The 20,356-nt window shown below is 42.6% G+C and overlaps 1 protein-coding gene across 8 annotated transcripts in view; it reads right to left on the minus strand.

The window, feature by feature from the left end:
• Positions 1-20,356, minus strand: part of camk2a (calcium/calmodulin-dependent protein kinase II alpha) — a 133,884-nt gene that overhangs the window by 50,782 nt on the left and 62,746 nt on the right. For all 8 annotated transcript variants that reach the window (XM_052520665.1, XM_052520671.1, XM_052520670.1 and 5 more), the window contains exons 4-6: positions 10,238-10,292; positions 5,189-5,254; positions 1,878-1,950 (exon numbers count right to left, since the gene is read on the minus strand). In XM_052520665.1, the coding sequence (XP_052376625.1) occupies positions 1,878-1,950; positions 5,189-5,254; positions 10,238-10,292 (194 nt within the window). The remainder of the gene's footprint in view (positions 1-1,877; positions 1,951-5,188; positions 5,255-10,237; positions 10,293-20,356) is intronic.

Below are 20,356 nucleotides of genomic sequence, written 5' to 3' on the forward strand. Positions count from 1 at the left end.
CAGTCAGTCAGCAGTCAGTTAGTCAGTCAGTTAACCAGCCATTCAGTCAACAGTCAGTCACCCAAAGGAGACAGGAGGGCTGAGCAGAAGCAGGGATATGGTGGCAGACAGACATGACTCTAGGCTGGGCCAGATTGAATAGTGTTAATGACTTTGTGTGGTTGCAGCATGACAGAGCTCTGATAAATACAGCACCAAGCCACTTCTATCCCACACAGACGGAGGAATGAACACCCCACCTCCTGCCGCCAATCACTCTACCGCTGCTGCTATGAGATGTTATCCACCCCCTGATAAACACAGACACACACCACACGCACAAATGCACAGAGGCACACATACACAAACACACACACACCTAAAATCGCAGCCTACACAGATCCATTTTATCACTTCATCTTCCCTCAGTTCCCAGGTGCTGGGAGGCAGATGTGAAACCATGTGAATGGAACATATATCTGTTGGGCAGAAGGGTCTCTCGTTGTACCAGCATGTGTTAGTGCATGATAATCACAGTGTGAGTGTTGAAGAAGTCCATAAGAAAGATTTGAAAAAATACATTTGGAAAAAGATGTAATAAACAAAAATGTACCTTTGAAAGAGTGTGGGTATATATAGAGGTAACTGAACCCTTTTTTAGGTTACTACATTATTCCATATGTGTTATTTCATAGTTTTGATGTCTTCTTTATCATTGTTTCAATGACTTCACTATTATTCTTCAATGTAGAAAATAGTAAAAATAAAGAAGAACCCTTGAATGCGTAGGTGTATAGTCGGTACTTGAATATGTGTATTAATAAATGAAACAGTACTGGAACCTGTGATTTATCTGCCTCTCTTTGACACTACAACAGGGCAGACATACTGTAGCACACGCCAATGCTGTCCGACGTGATGGTGAGAGGGCTTGTTTACGTTTTTTACTCCCTTGAGCTGACGTTGAGATATGGACTACATGTACTATACATGACAAGTTGGCAACAGAACCGTGGATCGATGGTGGTTGCACTGTAAATTAATGACTATTTTATAATCATCAAACTGTGTGCAGGGGAAATTACTTATGACAGAAGAGGGTTTAGCAGCATGTCCCCTGAATTCTCTGATTGGTTTGAATGGGCTTTTTTTGTTATTCTGTCCACATACCTACAGGTGAATCACACTGAAAGTCATGGCCAGGGTTGCAAAATTCTGGGAACTTTAAATAAGTTCCCTGGTTTTCGAGAAATCCTGGATGGAGAATTCCAGATTTCCTGCTTAGTGCCCCCTGACTCTGGGATCCTCCAACCGGGATTTTGGAAAAACCAACCAGTCAAGGCAGAGAGGAATGGCCTGTTGGCCTGTTATCTGCTGCCTGAGGAGCAAGCATTACATAGATGTGTCCTCAAGGTTCAAATTAAAAAGAGCCTGGATGGCTAAAATGAATGTTTTAAATGTGTTTAAATGAATAAAAATAACAACAAATGTATGATCTGAAGTTTCTGACTACACTCTTAGAAGAAAAGTTGTTATCTGGTACCTAAAAGGATTCTTTGGCTGTCCCCATAGGATAACCCTTTGAAGAACCCTATTTGGTTCAAGGTAAAAACCCTTTTGAGTTCCATGTAGAACCCTTTACACAGAGGGTTCACATGGAACCCAAAAGAGTTCTACCTGAAACCAAAAATGGTTCTACTTGGAACCAAAAAAGGGTTCTCTTATGGGGACAGCCATGGACTGGGCCCTTGCTCCGAAGAACCCTTTAGGAACCCTATTTTCTAAGAGTGTACAGATGATTTAAATCCAAATCAATCAGATAATAACAATGACATCAAAGTGATATCTTGCAGTGGATGAGCAGTCGGTCTTTTCATTTATTTGTTATTAAATCTTACCTTGAGGTCTCTGTGAACAACTCCCATCTGATGACAATGAAGCACTGCCTCCAGAATCTGCTGAATACAATGACTATGAAAAGAGAGAGAGAAAACTGAAAGACTGAGTGAGCTGGGAGTTTTGAGAGGCTAAATTGAATGCTATTGAAAATGGGCTTGACTTCAGCATTAATCCACACAGCATTTTGGATAAAATGGCTTATGCACCTCCAAAATAATACAAAGACACACAGAGGCGTTAGATTTGGCCATTCATTTTCCTAAATTGTCGATCAACACAGTAGCACGGGCCAAAGCCTGATGAGTTTTTGTATGTTTGGCTGGGAGTCAGTGGGAATATAATTAGCAACTAGACTCAGCTGTCAATCAAGCAGTGGAGCAGTGAAGCACCCGGTCCGCAGAGATAGAGAGACTGACACGCTAAACCCGGGCGAAGTGTGTACACTGATGTGAGGTCGCTCCTACACGTCCACAGCCATCTGCTTCCATTTGTTTCTGTTCATTAATTTATTTTGTGGCCCTGTTGCTTTGTCACTGCAAAGCAATGGCCCAGTCCATAGCTGGTGTTGGGTGAATTGGGGAGATACTCTATCATGAACAGGTTTACGGGGGTAAAGCTGTTCAATCCAAATGAACAGTCCAATAACAGACCTGCAGACAAAACAAAGGCCTCTGACTGTGACGACATGACGACAAAGTTAACTGAAAGGCTTTAGACAATCAGTAGAGGCTCCTCAGAGGAGGACCATCCTCCCCAATCAATTTCAGAATAATAGTGAAACATTACCAAATAATCGATTAAAACACACTGTTTTGCAATAAAGGTCTACAGTAGCCTCAACAGCAATCTGTAGGGTAGCACCAGGGTGTAGCCAGAGGACAGCTAGCTTCCGTCCTCCTCTGGGTACATTGACTTCAATACAAAACCTAGGAGGCTCATGGTTCTCACCCCCTTTCATACACTTAAACAGTAATTATGGAAACTTCCGGAAGACGTCCTCCAACCTATCAGAGCTCTTGCAGCATGAACTGACATGTTGTCCACCCAATCAAAGTATCAGAGAATGAATCTAGTACTGAAAGCATAAGCTACACCTAGCTACTGTAGCACTAAAGTGTCATGTTCTTTCAAAATCGAACCCAGAAGCAGACCAGGACAAGGAGAGTAGGAAGAAGGTGAGTATTTATTTAGAAGTTAATGTGAATGGGTAGATATATCCAGGTGGCGTAGCGGGCAGCGGTGGTGAGTTGATGGGAGTAAATAGGTGGATCCAATGGGGTAGCGGAATCCTCCGACGACCAGGCGGGAATGGGGTAAATGATCCGGGTGAGTAATGTTCATGGCTAACGATCCAGCAGGGAATGGATGTCAGGTCAGAGCTTTTGAAGGGGAGAGGTGATGATCAGGACAGGTGTGCAGATTACTGATGGGATACAGGTGCGGGTGAACATCGATCTCCCAACAAGCTAATTCGCCCGGCAACCAGACAGGGTGCGTTCCAGGACACCGGAAACACACTCCAGGACAGAAACACAGGCAAACACAGACTCAGGAAGCGGGATTCGTTACAAAAGTGCGTAAAATGTGGTGAGTAGTTGATGCAAATAGAGAGAAAAACAATAGTTGAAAAGTTTTTAACAAATTAATTTCTTAATAATGAAGGAGAAGCAAGAGAGACTTACTTACTTAGCTAGTGAATGCTGGTTTAGCATACTCAAACACCCGATTCAAACAGAGAAGACTGCTATGTTACCTAGCTGGCTATGGCTATCCAACACTGGAACTTCCAAGTCAAGGTAAGCTTTTGGTTTTATTAATATATTGCCACTGAGGCCCGCCGGTCTAACAGCTAATCAGCTTTCTGCTGACTATACACTGTACTGCATGATTGTAGAGGGTTTACTAATGTGTTATATTGTAGCTATATTGCAAGTAGCTATATTGACTATGATATTAATATGGGGACAACGATGTATGCTGTGTAGCGTTTAGCAGTTATGATATGAAGGTTTGGCTTGGATACGTTTTTTCTCCTGGTCACAGAAAGGTGATATGTTCTGCAAGTCCACAAGCGAAGTCCACAAGCGAATGAAAAAAGGAGGAGAGTGTACAGATGCAAGAAGGAATACAACAATCAAAGAGATCATGCGGTTTGTATGTGGCTTCTATGAAAGTGAACTGTGTTTACATGTGATCAGGGGTGTATTCATACTGCCGATTCTGTTGAAAAATGTTTCTTAAACGGATGTAAACGATACGGGGATGAACATCCAATCAAATTGTATTTGTCACATGCACTGAATACAACAGGTGAAATATTTACTTTACAACCCCTTAACCAACAATGCCGTTTTTATAAAACAGAGTTAAGAAAATATTTACTAAATAAACCAAAGTTTAAAAAAAAAATGTAAATAAAAAATAACACATAACAATAATGAGGTTATATACAAGAGGGGGTACCTGGACCGAGTCAATGTGCAGGGATGCAGGTTAGTTGAGGTCATTTGTACATGTAAGTGGGGGATTTTGTCCATTAGAAACTCTTATTTGCAACTGTTGGACTAATGATTGCATCCTAGATCAGCTACATGCAGGCAAGAGTGTGCAAGGCGGTATTGAATGTGTCAATGTCTGTCACCTTGATTACTTCAATTTATCTCGACCTGTGTGCACCTACGTTGTAAACTTTCACTCATAGGCTAGGTTGTAGTAACCTCATGATGGGTATAGTGAAAATGTGAGTATTATGTAGTAGCCTAAAGCTATTGATGTTTCATTGAGCTGGGGTAATGGAATATGAATGACAGTTATCCAATATTCTGTCAAATAAATAAGGCCATGCTCATTAAAAGAAAATATCATCCTCTCTCATCTTAAATGGCAACGACCACCACTGTAGACTGGGGAGGGAGGGGCAATTCCAGTCCTCGGGTGCCTGATTGGTGTCACAGTTTTGCCCCAGCTCCAGCTAACACACCTGACTCCAATAATCAACTAATCATGATCTTCAGTTTAGAATGACATTTGATTAATCAGATGTGTTTGCTAGCGATGGAGAAAAAGTGTGACATCAATCAGGCTCCTGAGGACTGGAGTTGCCCACCCCTGGTGTAGATGATATACAGTATACCATGGTTATATATATATATATATATATATGTCTCCTGGTTTGGGAATGCTGGGACCTCTGTATAAGTCAATGAATCCATATTACAGTGAAAATTCATACGCTGAACTGGCTAAACTGCCCTGTCACGTATCTGGTTTGGGGTTTATTCCATGTGTTTTGTGAGGTGGTTCCACTGACCTGGCGTCAGCCTCACTGTAGTACTCTCGAGCAACAATGTCTTCGAAGAGTTCGCCGCCCGTCACTCTGAGGAAGAGAGAGGATTGTTAGGCTGAAGAGGATGAAGGTGGCCATCAGAGCATGCAGCCAGTGTGAGAGAAATACTCTCTTCCCAATGACCCCCATATCAGCCACTGAGACACACTGACAAAGATCAGCTTTAATACAGCAAATAGTGTGGCTTCCATCCGTGTAATTGTCTGAATCATTTCCAATCCCCCTTATATATTGTAAATATATATTTAAAAACTGGGAGAAAACTGTGTGTTGACATGGAACCTAACAGGGACCTCAAATGTACATTTCTGATGTGAGAAAAGGAAAAACCCAAGCAGTTGTCTCACTGTTGCTAAGTTCAGACTTCGAGAGTACGAATCTTCTACAGGATACTCTAGGAAACAGCTAGATGTTTCCCAGTCCTGCCTTCACAGGATACTAGGAGACAGCTAGATGTGTCCCAGTCATGCCTTCACATGATACTAGGAGACAGCTAAATGTTACCCAGTCCTGCCTTCACAGGATACTAGGAGACAGCTAAATGTTAATCAGTCCTGCCTTCACATGATACTAGGAGACAGCTAAATGTTACCCAGTCCTGCCTTCACAGGATACTAGGAGACAGCTAGATGTGTCCCAGTCCTGCCTTCACAGGATACTAGGAGACAGCTAAATGTTACCCAGTCCTGCCTTCACAGGATACTAGGAGACAGCTAGATGTGTCCCAGTCCTGCCTTCACAGGATACTAGGAGACAGCTAAATGTTACCCAGTCCTGCCTTCACAGGATACTAGGAGACAGCTAAATGTTAATCAGTCCTGCCTTCACATGATACTAGGAGACAGCTAAATGTTACCCAGTCCTGCCTTCACAGGATACTAGGAGACAGCTAAATGTTAACCAGTCCTGCCTTCACAGGATACTAGGAGACAGCTAGATGTGTCCCAGTCCTGCCTTCACAGGATACTAGGAGACAGCTAAATGTTACCCAGTCCTGCCTTCACAGGATACTAGGAGACAGCTAGATGTGTCCCAGTCCTGCCTTCACAGGATACTAGGAGACAGCTAAATGTGTCCCAGTCCTGCCTTCACAGGATACTAGGAGACAGCTAGATGTGTCCCAGTCCTGCCTTCACAGGATACTAGGAGACAGCTAAATGTTAACCAGTCCTGCCTTCACAGGATACTAGGAGACAGCTAGATGTGTCCCAGTCCTGCCTTCACAGGATACTAGGAGACAGCTAAATGTTACCCAGTTATGCCTTCACAGGATTAACACATAGACTGGCACACACTGACCATGTATCGCTAGATACACAGTACGAATGACGTAAAGAAATATACACTCAGAATGATAAGTAGATTAAGTCTGATGTTTGTAGGCTTATTTCATAAACCTGCTAGTACAAAGTGATTGGGCTCTGACAAACTAGTTTTCTCCTAAATGTGTCAGATTTAAAGAATATAGAAGGGAATTCATTTTTTCTTAGTCTCTCATTTTTGTCCGTTTCGGAACTTTCGCTACGTAACTGTGTATTATCCCAAAGAATTAAGTAAGTGTGATCTTTATGATTTGAGCACTATAGGAGGACACATTTCAGTTGAATGCATTCAGTTGTACAATTGACAAGGTTCCTTTCCTTTCTTAATCAAAGATAATCTATAGCAAGGGACTGCTTCTAAACGCCATCCTGCTGTTTCATACGAGTTAAGAACAACTTGCATTGTCATCAAGATCTTCTTATGCAACACTTTGTCCTGCTGCTCATTGTCACACTTACAAAGCTGTTCTTATTCATTCAGAAACATTAACAGGGAAAAGGCAGCTAAGAGAAGACGCCTCATAACAGATGCAAGAAGAATTCTCTTGAAGGTACAATATAATTCCAGTTCCTGTAATATAATTCCAGTTCCTGTAATATAATTCCAGTTCCCGTAATATAATTCCAATTCCTGCTATATAATTCCAGTTCCTGTAATATAATTCCAGTTCCCGTAATATAATTCCAATTCCTGCTATATAATTCCAGTTCCTGTAATATAATTCCAGTTCCCGTAATATAATTCCAGTTCCTGTAATATAATTCCAGTTCCTGTAATATAATTCCAGTTCCTGTAATATAATACCAGTTCCTGTAATATAAATACAGTTTCTGTAATATAATTCCAATTCCTGTAATATAAATACAGTTCCTGTAATATAAATACAGTTTCTGTAATATAATTCCAATTCCTGTAATATAAATACATTTCCTGTAATATAATTCCAATTCCTGTAATATAAATACAGTTCCTGTAATATAATTTCAGTTCCTGTAATATAAATACAGTTTCTGTAATATAATTCCAATTCCTGTAATATAAATACAGTTCCTGTAATATAAATACAGTTCCTGTGATATAAATACACCTCCTGTAATATAATTCCAGTTCCTTTAATATAATTCCAGTTCCTGTAATATAAATACACCTCCTGTAATATAATTCCAATTCCTGTAATATAAATACACCTCCTGTAATATAATTCCAGTTCCTGTAATATAAATACACCTCCTGTAATATAATTCCAGTTCCTGTAATATAAATACACCTCCTGTAATATAATTCCAGTTCCTGTAATATAAATACAGTTTCTGTAATAAAAAGCATTCAACACATCCAGGGGACTGTAATCACTGTTGTGCAGACTGAAATCAACAGTTCCTTGAAAGGCATTGAAAGATATTAAAACAGTTGAGTGTTTAAAATGCATATAATAGTGATATTTACAGAACTAATATATTATGGTGCACTCAGAGACTACGGAGCACACTCAATACTTCAGGTCTCTCTAGCCATAATTAGTGGTTAGATACAAACCATAGCCTATGGCAGGGATCATCAACTAGATTCAGCAGCGGGACAAATTTTCTTTTTGAGCAGATGGTCAGGGGGCTGGAAAATAATTACAAATCATTTGTGGACTGAAAATTGACCATAAGAAGCCAAAACTGATGTAATAGTTGACTAAACATAAAACTGTCAAACCTTGCTTACATTTGTATTCAATCACATATACTGTATATCTCTATAATGCGTGGGAATACTTAGGAACAGAAATGTTTGCAATTTTATTACAAATAATTAACAGAAATACCTTATTTACATAACTATTCAGCCCTTTTGCTATGAGACTCGAAATTGAGCTCAGCTGCATCCTGTTTCCATTGATCATCCATGAGATGTTCAATTTAAATTAAATTGATTGGACATGATTTGGAAAGGAACACACCTGTCTATATAAGGTCCCACACTTGACAGTGCATGTCAAAGCAAAAACCAAGCCATGAGGTCGAAGGAATTGTCTGTAGAGCTCTGAGACAGGATTGTGTCGAGGCACAGATCTGGGGAAGGATACCAAAACATTCTGCAGCATTGAAGTTGTTGCCTCCAATATTCTTAAATGGAAGATGTTTGGAACCACCAAGGCATTTCCTAGAGCTGGCCGCCCGGACAAACTGAGCAATCGAGGGAGAAGGGCCTTGGTTTGGAAGGTGACCAAGAACCTGATGGCCACTCTGACAGAGCTCTAGAGTTCCTCTGTGGAGATGTGTGAAACTTCCAGAAGAACAACCATCTCTGCAGCACTCCACCAATCAGGTCTTTATGGTAGAGTGGCCAGGCGGAAGCCATTCCCTAGTAAAAGGCACATGACAGCCTGCTTGGAGTTTACCAAAAGGCACCTAAAGGCTCTTAGACCATGAGAAACAAGATTTGATGGGCTGATGAAATCTGATGAAACCAAGATTGAACACTCTGGCCTGAATGCCAAGCGTCAAGTCTGGATAAAATCTGGCACCATCCCTACAGTGAAGCATGGTGGTGGCAGCATCATGCTGTGTTTTTCAGTAGCAGGGACTGGGAGACTAGTCAGGATAGAGGCAAAGATAAACAGAGCAAAGTAGAGAGACATTTTTTATCTCCAATTTCGTGATATCCAATTGGTAGTTACAGTATTGTCCCATCGCTGCAACTGCAACTGCAACTGTACGGACTCGGGAGAGGATATGGTCGAGAGCCATGCATCCTTCAATACACGACCCTGCCAAGCCGCACTGCTTCTTGAAACACTGCTCACTTAACCCAGAAGCCAGTCGCACCAATGCGTCAGAGGAAACACCGTCCAACTGGCGACCGTGTCAGCGTGCATGCGCCCGGCCCACCACAGGAGTCGTTAGAGTGTGTTGGGACAAGGACATCCTGGCTAGCCAAACCCTCCCCTAATCTGGACAACGCTGGGCCAATTGTGCGCCGCCTCATGGGTCTCCCAGTCGCGACCGGCTGCGACACAGCCCGGGTTCAAACCCGGATCTGTAGTGACGCCAATAGCACTGCGATTTAGTACCTTAGACAGCTGCGCCACTCAGGAGGCCATACAGAGAGATACTTGATGAAAACCGTCTCCAGAGCACTCGGGACCTCAGACTGGGGCTAAGTGGCTTCGGGACAAGTCTGTGGCTTCGGGACAAGTCTCGGGAATGTCCTTGATTGGCCCAGCCAGAGCCTGGACTTGAACCCGATCGAACATCCCTGAAAAAAGCTGTGCAGAAACGCTCCCTATCCAACCTGACAGAGCTTGAGAGGATCTGCAGAGAAGAACGGGAGAAACTCCCCAAATACAGGTGTGCCTTGCTTTTCTTTCAAAAACAAGGACATTTCTAAGTGACTTCAAACTAATTTCTGAGTGACCTGTTGGCCTGTGGCTGAATGTCGCTGGGGTCCCTTGTGTATAGCTTACTGAGGAGCTTATTGAAATCAGGACCACTGCCTAGCTCAATGGTAGATATTCATTTACTGTGGTTGTGTCTCATACAGGCTGTTGTGCCGAGTGTGATTAGAACTCACATCAAGACTCACATCAAGCCACCTCTCAGCCTTAAAATAATCATTTTGTCATTAATGTCAATCATTCCCACTGTGTGTGTGAGTGGATGAATTATGGAATAAATAGATTCAATGCAGTGCATTACTCACAGGTCAAAGATCAGGTAGTGATGCCCTTCCTCCGAGATGCTGTCATGGAGACGCACTGGATGGAGAAAAGAGAGAAAGGAAGTAAAGATGTTTTTAAAACTACTTAAGTGAAGCTTGGATAGTGTTTGTGGTGTCCTATTGATGTGGTTATGTTATCTCCATGATGGAGAGAAGAGTATACACTCTCTCCCTCTCCCTCTCCCTCTTTCTCTCTCTCTCTCTCTCCCTCTCTCCTCTCTGTCTTTCTCTCTTTCTCTCTTTCTCTCTCCCTCTTTCTCTCTCCCTCTCCCTCTCCCTCTTTCTCTCTCCCTCTCCTTCTTTCTCTCTCCCTCTCCCTCTCTCCCTCTTTCTCTCTCCCTCTCCTTCTTTCTCTCTCTCTCCCTCTCTCCCTCTTTCTCTCTCCCTCTCCCTCTTTCTCTCTCCTTCGTTCTCTCTCCCTCTCCCTCTCTTTCTCTCTCCCTCTCCTTCTTTCTCTCTCCCTCTTTCTCTCTCCCTCTCCCTCTCTTCCTCTTTTTCTCTCCTTCTTTCTCTCTCCCTCTCCTTCTTTCTCTCTCCCTCTCCTTCTTTCTCTCTCCCTCTTTCTCTCTCCCTCTCTTCCTCTTTTTCTCTCCCTCTCTCCTCTCCCTCTTGCTCTCTTTCTGTTGCATTGTTCTCCTCACCAGTGCCAATCACCACCCCTCCCCACCTCTCTCTCTCCTACCCATCCCTCCCATCCCCTACCCCTCCCTCTCCCAGCAGGCAGTGTGTTGTACTGCTCTGTGTGCATGTGTGTGGGTGTGTACTGAGACGAGAGGACAGGTGTGTGTTAGTGTGTGTATGTGTGTTTGTGTGTAGGTGCCGAGATAGAAAGGCTAACAAGAGGAAGACTGCAGTATAGATACCTTCACCTGTAAAGATACATTCACCAGTATAAATACATTCACCAGTATAACTACCTTCACCAGCAAAGATGCCTTCACCTGTATAGATACCTTCACCAGTATAGATGCCTTCACCAGTATAGATACATTCACCAGTATAACTACCTTCACCAGCATAGATACCTTCACCTGTATAGATACCTACACCTGTATAGATACCTACACCTGTATAGATACCTACACCTGGAAGTAGTGTGATCCTGAGCTGTTTTTTGTCTAGAGAGGTAGTCTGTGTTTTTTTTTATTTGATTTTTTTTACATTTTATTTCACCTTTATTTAACCAGGTAGGCTAGTTGAGAACAAGTTCTCATTTGCAACTGCGACCTGGCCAAGATAAAGCATAGCAGTATGAACAGACAACAACACAGAGTTACACATGGAGTAAACAATTAACAAGTCAATAACACAGTAGAAATAAAGGGGGAGTCTATATACAATGTGTGCAAAAGGCATGAGGTAGGCGAATAATTACAATTTTGCAGATTAGCACTGGAGTGATAAATGATCAGATGGTCATGTACAGGTAGAGATATTGGTGTGCAAAAGAGCAGAAAAGTAAATAAATAAAAACAGTATAAAAACAGTATGGGAATGAGGTAGGTGAAAATGGGTGGGCTATTTACCAATAGACTATGTACAGCAGCAGCGATCGGTTAGCTGCTCAGATAGCTGATGTTTGAAGTTGGTGAGGGAGATAAAAGTCTCCAACTTCAGCGATTTTTGCAATTCGTTCCAGTCACAGGCAGCAGAGTACTGGAACGAAAGGCGGCCAAATTAGGTGTTGGCTTTAGGGATGATCAGAGAGATACACCTGCTGGAGCGCGTGCTACGGATGGGTGTTGCCATCGTGACCAGTGAAATTAGATAAGGCAGAGCTTTACCTAGCATGGACTTGTAGATGACCTGGAGCCAGTGGGTCTGGCGACGAATATGTAGCGAGGGCCAGCCGACTAGAGCATACAAGTCGCAGTGGTGGGTGGTATAAGGTGCTTCAGTGACAAAACGGATGGCACTGTGATAGACTGCATCCAGTTTGCTGAGTAGAGTGTTGGAAGCCATTTTGTAGATGACATCGCCGAAGTCGAGGATCGGTAGGATAGTCAGTTTTACTAGGGTAAGCTTGGCGGCGTGAGTGAAGGAGGCTTTGTTGCGGAATAGAAAGCCGACTCTTGATTTGATTTTCGATTGGAGATGTTTGATATGAGTCTGGAAGGAGAGTTTGCAGTCGAGCCAGACACCTAGGTACTTATAGATGTCCACATATTCAAGGTCGGAACCATCCAGGGTGGTGATGCTAGTCGGGCATGCCAGTGCAGGCAGCGATCGGTTGAAAAGCATGCATTTGGTTTTACTAGCGTTTAAGAGCAGTTGGAGGCCACGGAAGGAGTGTTGTATGGCATTGAAGCTCGTTTGGAGGTTAGATAGCACAGTGTCCAATGACGGGCCGAAAGTATATAGAATGGTGTCGTCTGCGTAGAGGTGGATCAGGGAATCGCCCGCAGCAAGAGCAACATCATTGATATACACAGATAAAAGAGTCGGCCCGAGAATTGAACCCTGTGGCACCCCCATAGAGACTGCCAGAGGACCGGACAGCATGCCCTCCGATTTGACACACTGAACTCTGTCTGCAAAGTAATTGGTGAACCAGGCAAGGCAGTCATCCGAAAAACCGAGGCTACTGAGTCTGCCGATAAGGATATGGTGATTGACAGAGTCAAAGGCCTTGGCAAGGTCGATGAAGACGGCTGCACAGTACTGTCTTTTATCGATGGCGGTTATGATATCGTTTAGTACCTTGAGTGTGGCTGAGGTGCACCCGTGACCGGCTCAGAAACCAGATTGCACAGCGGAGAAGGTACGGTGGAATTCGAGATGGTCAGTGACCTGTTTGTTGACTTGGCTTTCGAAGACCTTAGATAGGCAGGGCAGGATGGATATAGGTCTGTAACAGTTTGGGTCCAGGGTGTCTCCCCCTTTGAAGAGGGGGATGACTGCGGCAGCTTTCCAATCCTTGGGGATCTCAGACGATATGAAAGAGAGGTTGAACAGGCTGGTAATAGGGGTTGCGACAATGGCGGCGGATAGTTTCAGAAATAGAGGGTCCAGATTGTCAAGCCCAGCTGATTTGTACGGGTCCAGGTTTTGCAGCTCTTTCAGAACATCTGCTATCTGGATTTGGGTAAAGGAGAACCTGGAAAGGCTTGGGCGAGGAGCTGCGGGGGGGGGGCGGAGCTGTTGGCCGAGGTTGGAGTAGCCAGGCGAAAGGCATGGCCAGCCGTTGAGAAATGCTTATTGAAGTTTTCGATAATCATGGATTTATCGGTGGTGACCGTGTTACCTAGCCTCAGTGTGTACCGGTCTGGTTAGCATTCCACACCTTTCCACTTCTTGGAGCTCAACAGACAGGTAAGCAGGCTGCCAGAGAGGATCTACCAGAGGAAACGGCCAATCTGGTGTTACTGATGGTAATTGTGGCCTGTCACTGGCTGTGTTGGTTTCCCTTGGCAAGGCTTTCCCTATCAGTCAAAGGGACACTCCAGCCCCTTTGTTATGGGTTGTGACTAGGTTACTGTAAGTCACTAAAGAGTATCAATTTTGATGGAAACCTTTTGATCCCAGACTCCTTAAGAACCTTTCATTTACCAATCACTTGTATAGGCTGTTGTCAACCATCTATCTGAGGAATTCCTACAGGAAATGCAAACTGAATAGGGATGTGTCTAGGTGAATAGGGATGTGTCTAACTGAATAGGGATGTGTCTAACTGAATAGGGATGTGTCTAACTAAATAGGGATGTGTCTAACTGAATAGGGATGTGTCTAACTGAATAGGGATGTGTCTAACTGAATATGGATGTGTCTAGGTGAATAGGGATGTGTCTAACTGAATAGGGATGTGCCTAACTGAATAGGGATGTGTATAACTGAATAGGGATGTGTCTAACTGAATAGGGATGTGTCTAGGTGCATAGGGATGTGTCTAACTGAATAGGGATGTGTCTAGGTGAATAGGGATGTGTCTAACTGAATAGGGATGTATCTAGGTGAATAGGGATGTGTCTAACTGAATAGGGATGTGTCTAACTGAATAGGGATGTGTCTAGCTGAATAGGGATGTGTCTAACTGAATAGGGATGTATCTAGGTGAATAGGGATGTGTCTAACTGAATAGGGATGTGTCTAACTGAATAGGGATGTGTCTAGCTGAATAGGGATGTGTCTAACTGAATAGGGATGTGTCTAGCTGAATAAGGACGTGTCTAACTGAATAGGGATGTGTCTAACTGAATAGGGATGTGTCTAACTGAATAGGGATGTGTCTAACTGAATAGGGATGTGTCTAGCTGAATAGGGATGTGTCTAACTGAATAGGGATGTGCCTAGCTGAATAGGGATGTGTCTAACTGAATAGGGATGTGTCTAACTGAATAGGGATGTGTCTAACTGAATAGGGATGTGTCTAACTGAATAGGGATGTGTCTAACTGAATAGGGATGTGTCTAACTGAATAGGGATGTGCCTAACTGAATAGGGATGTGTCTAACGGAATAGGGATGTGTCTAGCTGAATAAGGATGTGTCTAACTGAATAGGGATGTGTCTAACTGAATAGGGATGTGTCTAACTGAATAGGGATGTGTCTAACTGAATAGGGATGTGTCTAGCTGAATAGGGATGTGTCTAACTGAATAGGGATGTGTCTAGCTGAATAGGGATGTGTCTAACTGAATAGGGATGTGTCTAACTGAATAGGGATGTGTCTAACTGAATAGGGATGTGTCTAACTGAATAGGGATGTGTCTAACTGAATAGGGATGTGCCTAACTGAATAGGGATGTGTCTAACTGAATAGGGATGTGTCTAACTGAATAGGGATGTGTCTAACTGAATAGGGATGTGTCTAACTGAATAGGGATGTGTCTAACTGAATAGGGGTGTGCCTAGCTGAATAGAGATGTGATGGCTCCTCTGTCTCTCCCACAAAGCAGTATGACAGTGTAATGTATTTATAATGTAAAATGAACAGCTGTACAGAAAGACTAATGTGAAGGACAAATTGGAGAGGAGGAACTTCTTGATGGAATTAAAGCCTTTAAATCTGGGAAAACTCCAGAGCTGGATGGATTACCATTTGACGTATACTTATCTGTATTTGATGTTCTCAGAGGACGATTATTAGCATGTTTCAAGTACTCCTATAACAATTGAAGATTATCAGATAAGAAGACTCAACAAGAAGATCTGATTGAATTATTACTGAAACAGGACCCAAGTGTTAAATATAAAGATCCAGTCCATTTAATAACGTGGACGCCCCTTAGTGTTGTGATGCAAAAGCTACAGCAAAATAACTAGCGCATAGAATTAAAAAGGTATTATCGGACATTATTTATCCTAATCAGACAGGTTTTTTACATGGACGATACATTGGAGGTAATACAAGACAAATACTGGAAACAATAGAAGACTTTAAAAAATCTGGGAAACCAGGCCTGGTATTCATAGCTGACCTTGAAAGGGCTTTTGAAAAAGTATGACTGGAATTTATATACAGTGCATTCGGAAAGTATTCTGTCCCCTCAACTTTTTCCACATTTTCTTACGTTACAGCCTTATTCTAACATTTTCCCCCATCAATCTACACACAATACCACATAATGACAAACGCAAAAACTGGTTTTTAGAAATGTATTCTAAAATGGATTACATTGTCATCTCTGGAGGAAACCTGACACCATCCCTACAGTGAAGCATGGTGGTGCCAGCATCATGCTGTGGGATGTTTTTCAGTGACAGGGGCTGGGAGACTAGTCAGGATCGAAGGAAAGATGAATGGAGCAAAGTAATGAGATCTTTGATGAAAACCTGTGCCAGAGCGCTCAGGACCTCAGACTGGGGCGAAGGTTCACCTTCCAACAGGACAACGACCCTAAGCACACAGCCAAGACAACACAGGAGTGGCTTCAGGACAAGTCTCTGAATGTCCTTGAGTCACCCGGCCAGAGCCTGGACTTGAACCCGATCGAACATCTCTGGAGAGACCTGAAAATAGCTGTGCAGCGATGCTCCCTATCTAACCTGACAGAGCTTGAGAGGATCTGCAGAGAGGAATGGGAGAAACTCCCCAAATACAGGTGTGTCAAACTTGTAGCGTTAAACCCAAGAAGACTCAAGGCTGGAATCATAATTGCTTCAACAAAGTATTAAGTAAAGGGTCTGAATACTTATGTAAATGTGTAATTGCATTTTTTTTTTATGAACAAGAAAATTGCTTTGTCACTATGGGGTATTGTGTGTAGATTGATAAGGGGGAGAAAAACAATGTAATCCATTTTAGAATAAGGCTGCAATGTAACAAAATGTGGAAAAAGTCAAGTGGTCTGAATACTTTCCGAATGTACTGTATGTGGGTGGACTTTGGCTCGTTGACGAATAACCGCCCCCAGTTACTGCAGAGGAAGGCTGCCATGTAAAGAATGTGCCGATAAACAAAACGAGGCTGAGGATCTAACTGCCGCTCTGCACAGTGTCAATCAACATAGTAGATACAGGAGAACAGAGAGAGTGCTGGATAAGGGTCTGCTCTTTAATAGCCTGTGATGGCTGCAGGTTAGGCTGAGGGAGAGAAAGCGCTGGATGAGAGCAGTGAGTCTCAATGCATCCAGCTGATTTGCGGGAGAAAAACCATCTATCTTATATCAGAACCTATGCTGTACATCTAAAGCAACCACCCTTCGGCAGAACCAGAGTCTCAACTTCTACTTTATCAGGGGAGAACTTGACACCATGACACAATGCTCTTTGTCCTATTGAGTAGTAGTCTATGCAGGATCATTTCCCACAAGGGCTTTAAAATGTATCAACAGCCACAGGGGCAAATCGTCAGCGAGATCATGTATTCCTTTCCCCCCAGTCTGTCTGTGTGGGAGCAGGAATATTTCTGCTGGTGCAGATAGAAGGCTGATAGATGGCTCTCTCTATCCCCATTCTCTCTCCATCCCTCTCTCTATTCCTCTCCTCTCTCTATCCCTCTCCCTCTCTACATCCTCTCTCTATCCCCATTCTCTCTCTATCCCTCTCTCTATTCCTCTCCTCTCTCTATCCCTCTCCCTCTCTACATCCTCTCTCTATCCCTATTCGCTCTCTATCCCTCTCTCTATTCCTCTCCTCGCTCTATCCCTCTCCCTCTCTACATCCTCTCTCTATCCCTATTCTCTCTCTATCCCTCTCTCTATTCCTCTCCTCGCTCTATCCCTCTCCCTCTCTACATCCTCTCTCTATCCCTATTCTCCCTCTATCCCTCTCTCTATTACTCTCCCTCTCTACATCCTATGTCTATCTCTATCCTCTCTCTATCTTTTCTCTATCCTCTCTCTCTCTCTCTCTCTCTCTATCCTCTCTATATCCTCTCTCTATCCCTCTCTCTCTTTATTCCTCTCCTCTCTCTCTCATCCTCTCCCTATCCCTATCATCTCTCTATCCCTCTCTCCTCTTTCTGTCCCTCTCTCTATCCCTATTCTATCTCTATCCCCTCTCCCATCCTCTCCCTATCTCTATCCTCTCTCTATCCTCTCTCTATCCCTCTCTCTATTCCTCTCCCTCTCCCTCTCCCTCTCCCTCTCCCTCTCCCTATCAATTCAATTTCAATTCAATTTAAGGGCTCTATTGGCACGGGAAACATATGTTTGCATTGCCAAAGCAAGTGAAATAGAAAATAAACAAAAAAATGAACAGTAAACATTACACTTCCGAAAGTTCCAAAATAATAAAGACATTTCACATCATATTATGTGCAAATTGTTAATTAAAGTACAAAAGGGAAAATAAATAAACATAAATATGGGTTGTATTTAGAATGGTGTTTGTTCTTCACTGGTTGGCCTTTTCTTGTAGCAACAGGTTACACATCTTGCTGCTGTGATTTCACACAATAGATATACGAGTTTATCAAAAAAAATTGTTTTTGTTTTTCTTGTAGGTCTGTGTAATCTGAGGGAAATATGTGCCTCTAATATGGTCATACATTTGGCAGGAGGTTAGGAAGTGCAGCTCAGTTTCAACCTCATTTTGTGAGCAGTGTGCATATAGCCTGTCTTCTCTTGAGAGCCAGGTCTGCCTACGGCGGCCTTTCTCAATAGCAAGGCTATGCTCACTGAGTCTGTACATAGTCAAAGCTTTCCTTACATTTGGGTGAGTCACAGTGGTCAGGTATTCTGCCACTGTGTACTTTCTGTTTAGGGGCAAATAGCATTCTAGTTTGCTCAGTTTTTGTTGTTGGTTGTTTCCAGTGGACTCTTCCAGGTTCATCTCTCTGTAGGTGATTACTTTGTTATGGAAGATCTGGGAATCGCTTGTAGAATTTAACGGCTCTTTTCTGGGATTTGATCATTAGCGGGTATCAGCCGAATTCTACTCTGCATGCATTATTTTGGTGTTTTACGTTGGATATTTTTGCAGAATTCTGCATGCAGAGTCTCAATTTGGTGTTTGTCCCATTTTGTGAATTCTTTGTTGGTGAGCAGACCCCTGACCTCACAACCATAAAGGGCAATGGGTTCTATAACTGATTCAAGTATTTTTAGCCAGATCATAATTGGTATGTCAAATTTGATGTTCCTTTTGATGGCATAGAAGGCCCTTCTTGCCATGTCTCTCAGATCGTTCACAGCTTTGTGGAAGTTACCTGTGGCGCTGATGTTTAGGCTGAGGTATGTATAGTTTTTTGTGTGCTCTAGGGAAGTGGTGTCTAGATGGAATTTGTATTTGTGGTCCTTGCAATTGGACCTTTTTTGGAACATTATTTTTGTCTTACTGAGATTTACTGTCAGGGCCCAGGTCTGACAGAATCTGTGTAGAAGATCTAGGTGCTGCTGTAGGCCCTCCTCCTCCTTGGTTGGGGACATAAGCACCAGATCGTTGGTAAACAGTAGACATTTGACTTCAGACTAGTAGGGTGAGGCCGGGTGCTGCAGACTGTTGTAGTGCCCTCGCCAATTCGTTGATATATATGTTGAAGAGGGTGGGGCTTAAGCTGCATCCATGTCTCATCCCACGGCCTTGTGGAAAGAAATGTGTTTTTTGCCCATTTTAACCACACACTTGGTGTTTGTGTATATAGATTTTATAATATCATATGTTTTTCCCCCAACACCACTTTCCATCAATTTGTATAGCAGACCCTCATGCCAAATTGAGTCAAAAATCTTAAGAATTTGCCTTTGCTTTGGTTTGTTTCTTTGCCAATTTGGGTGTGCAGGATGAATACGTGGTCTGTTGTACAGTAATTTAGTAAAAAGCCAATTTGACATTTGCTCAGTACATTGTTTTCACTGAGGAAATGTACGAGTCTGCTGTTAATGATAATTCAGAGGATTTTCCCAAGGTTGCTGTTGACGCATATCCCACGGTTGTTATTGGGGTCAAATTTTGGGATGATCAGTCCTTGGTTCCAAATATTGGGGAAGATGCCAGAGCTAAGGATGATGTTAAAGAGTTTAATTGTAGCCAATTGGAATTTGTGGTCTGTTAATTTTATCATTTAATTTAGGATACAATCAAGACCACAGGCTTTTGGGGAAGGAGGATTTGTATTTTGTCCTGTAGTTCATTCAATGTAATTGGAGAATACAGTGGGTTTTTCTTTAATAGTTGATTCTAAGATTTGTATTTGTCCCGTTCAAATCAAATCAAATCAAATCAAATTGTATTTGTCACATACACATGGTTAGCAGATGTTAAATGCGAGTGTAGCGAAATGCTTGTGCTTCTAGTTCCGACAATGCAGTGATAACCAACAAGTAATCTAACTAACAATTCCAAAACTACTATCTTATACACAGTGTAAGGGGATAAGGAACATGTACATAAGGATATATGAATGAGTGATGGTACAGAGCAGCATACAGTAGATGGTATCGAGTACAGTATATACATATGAGATGAGTGTGTAGACAAAGTAAACAAAGTGGCATAGTTAAAGTGGCTAGTGATACATGTGTTACATAAGGATGCAGTCGATGATGTAGAGTACAGTATATACATATGCATATGAGATGAATAATGTAGGGTAAGTAACATTATATAAGGTAGCATTGTTTAAAGTGGCTAGTGATATATTTACATAATTCCCATCAATTCCCATTATTAAAATGGCTGGAGTTGGGTCAGTGTCAATGACAGTGTGTTGGCTGCAGCC

This window comes from Oncorhynchus keta, chromosome 6 (genome assembly GCF_023373465.1).
Source record: "Oncorhynchus keta strain PuntledgeMale-10-30-2019 chromosome 6, Oket_V2, whole genome shotgun sequence".
In the NCBI taxonomy this organism is placed as follows: domain Eukaryota; kingdom Metazoa; phylum Chordata; class Actinopteri; order Salmoniformes; family Salmonidae; genus Oncorhynchus; species Oncorhynchus keta.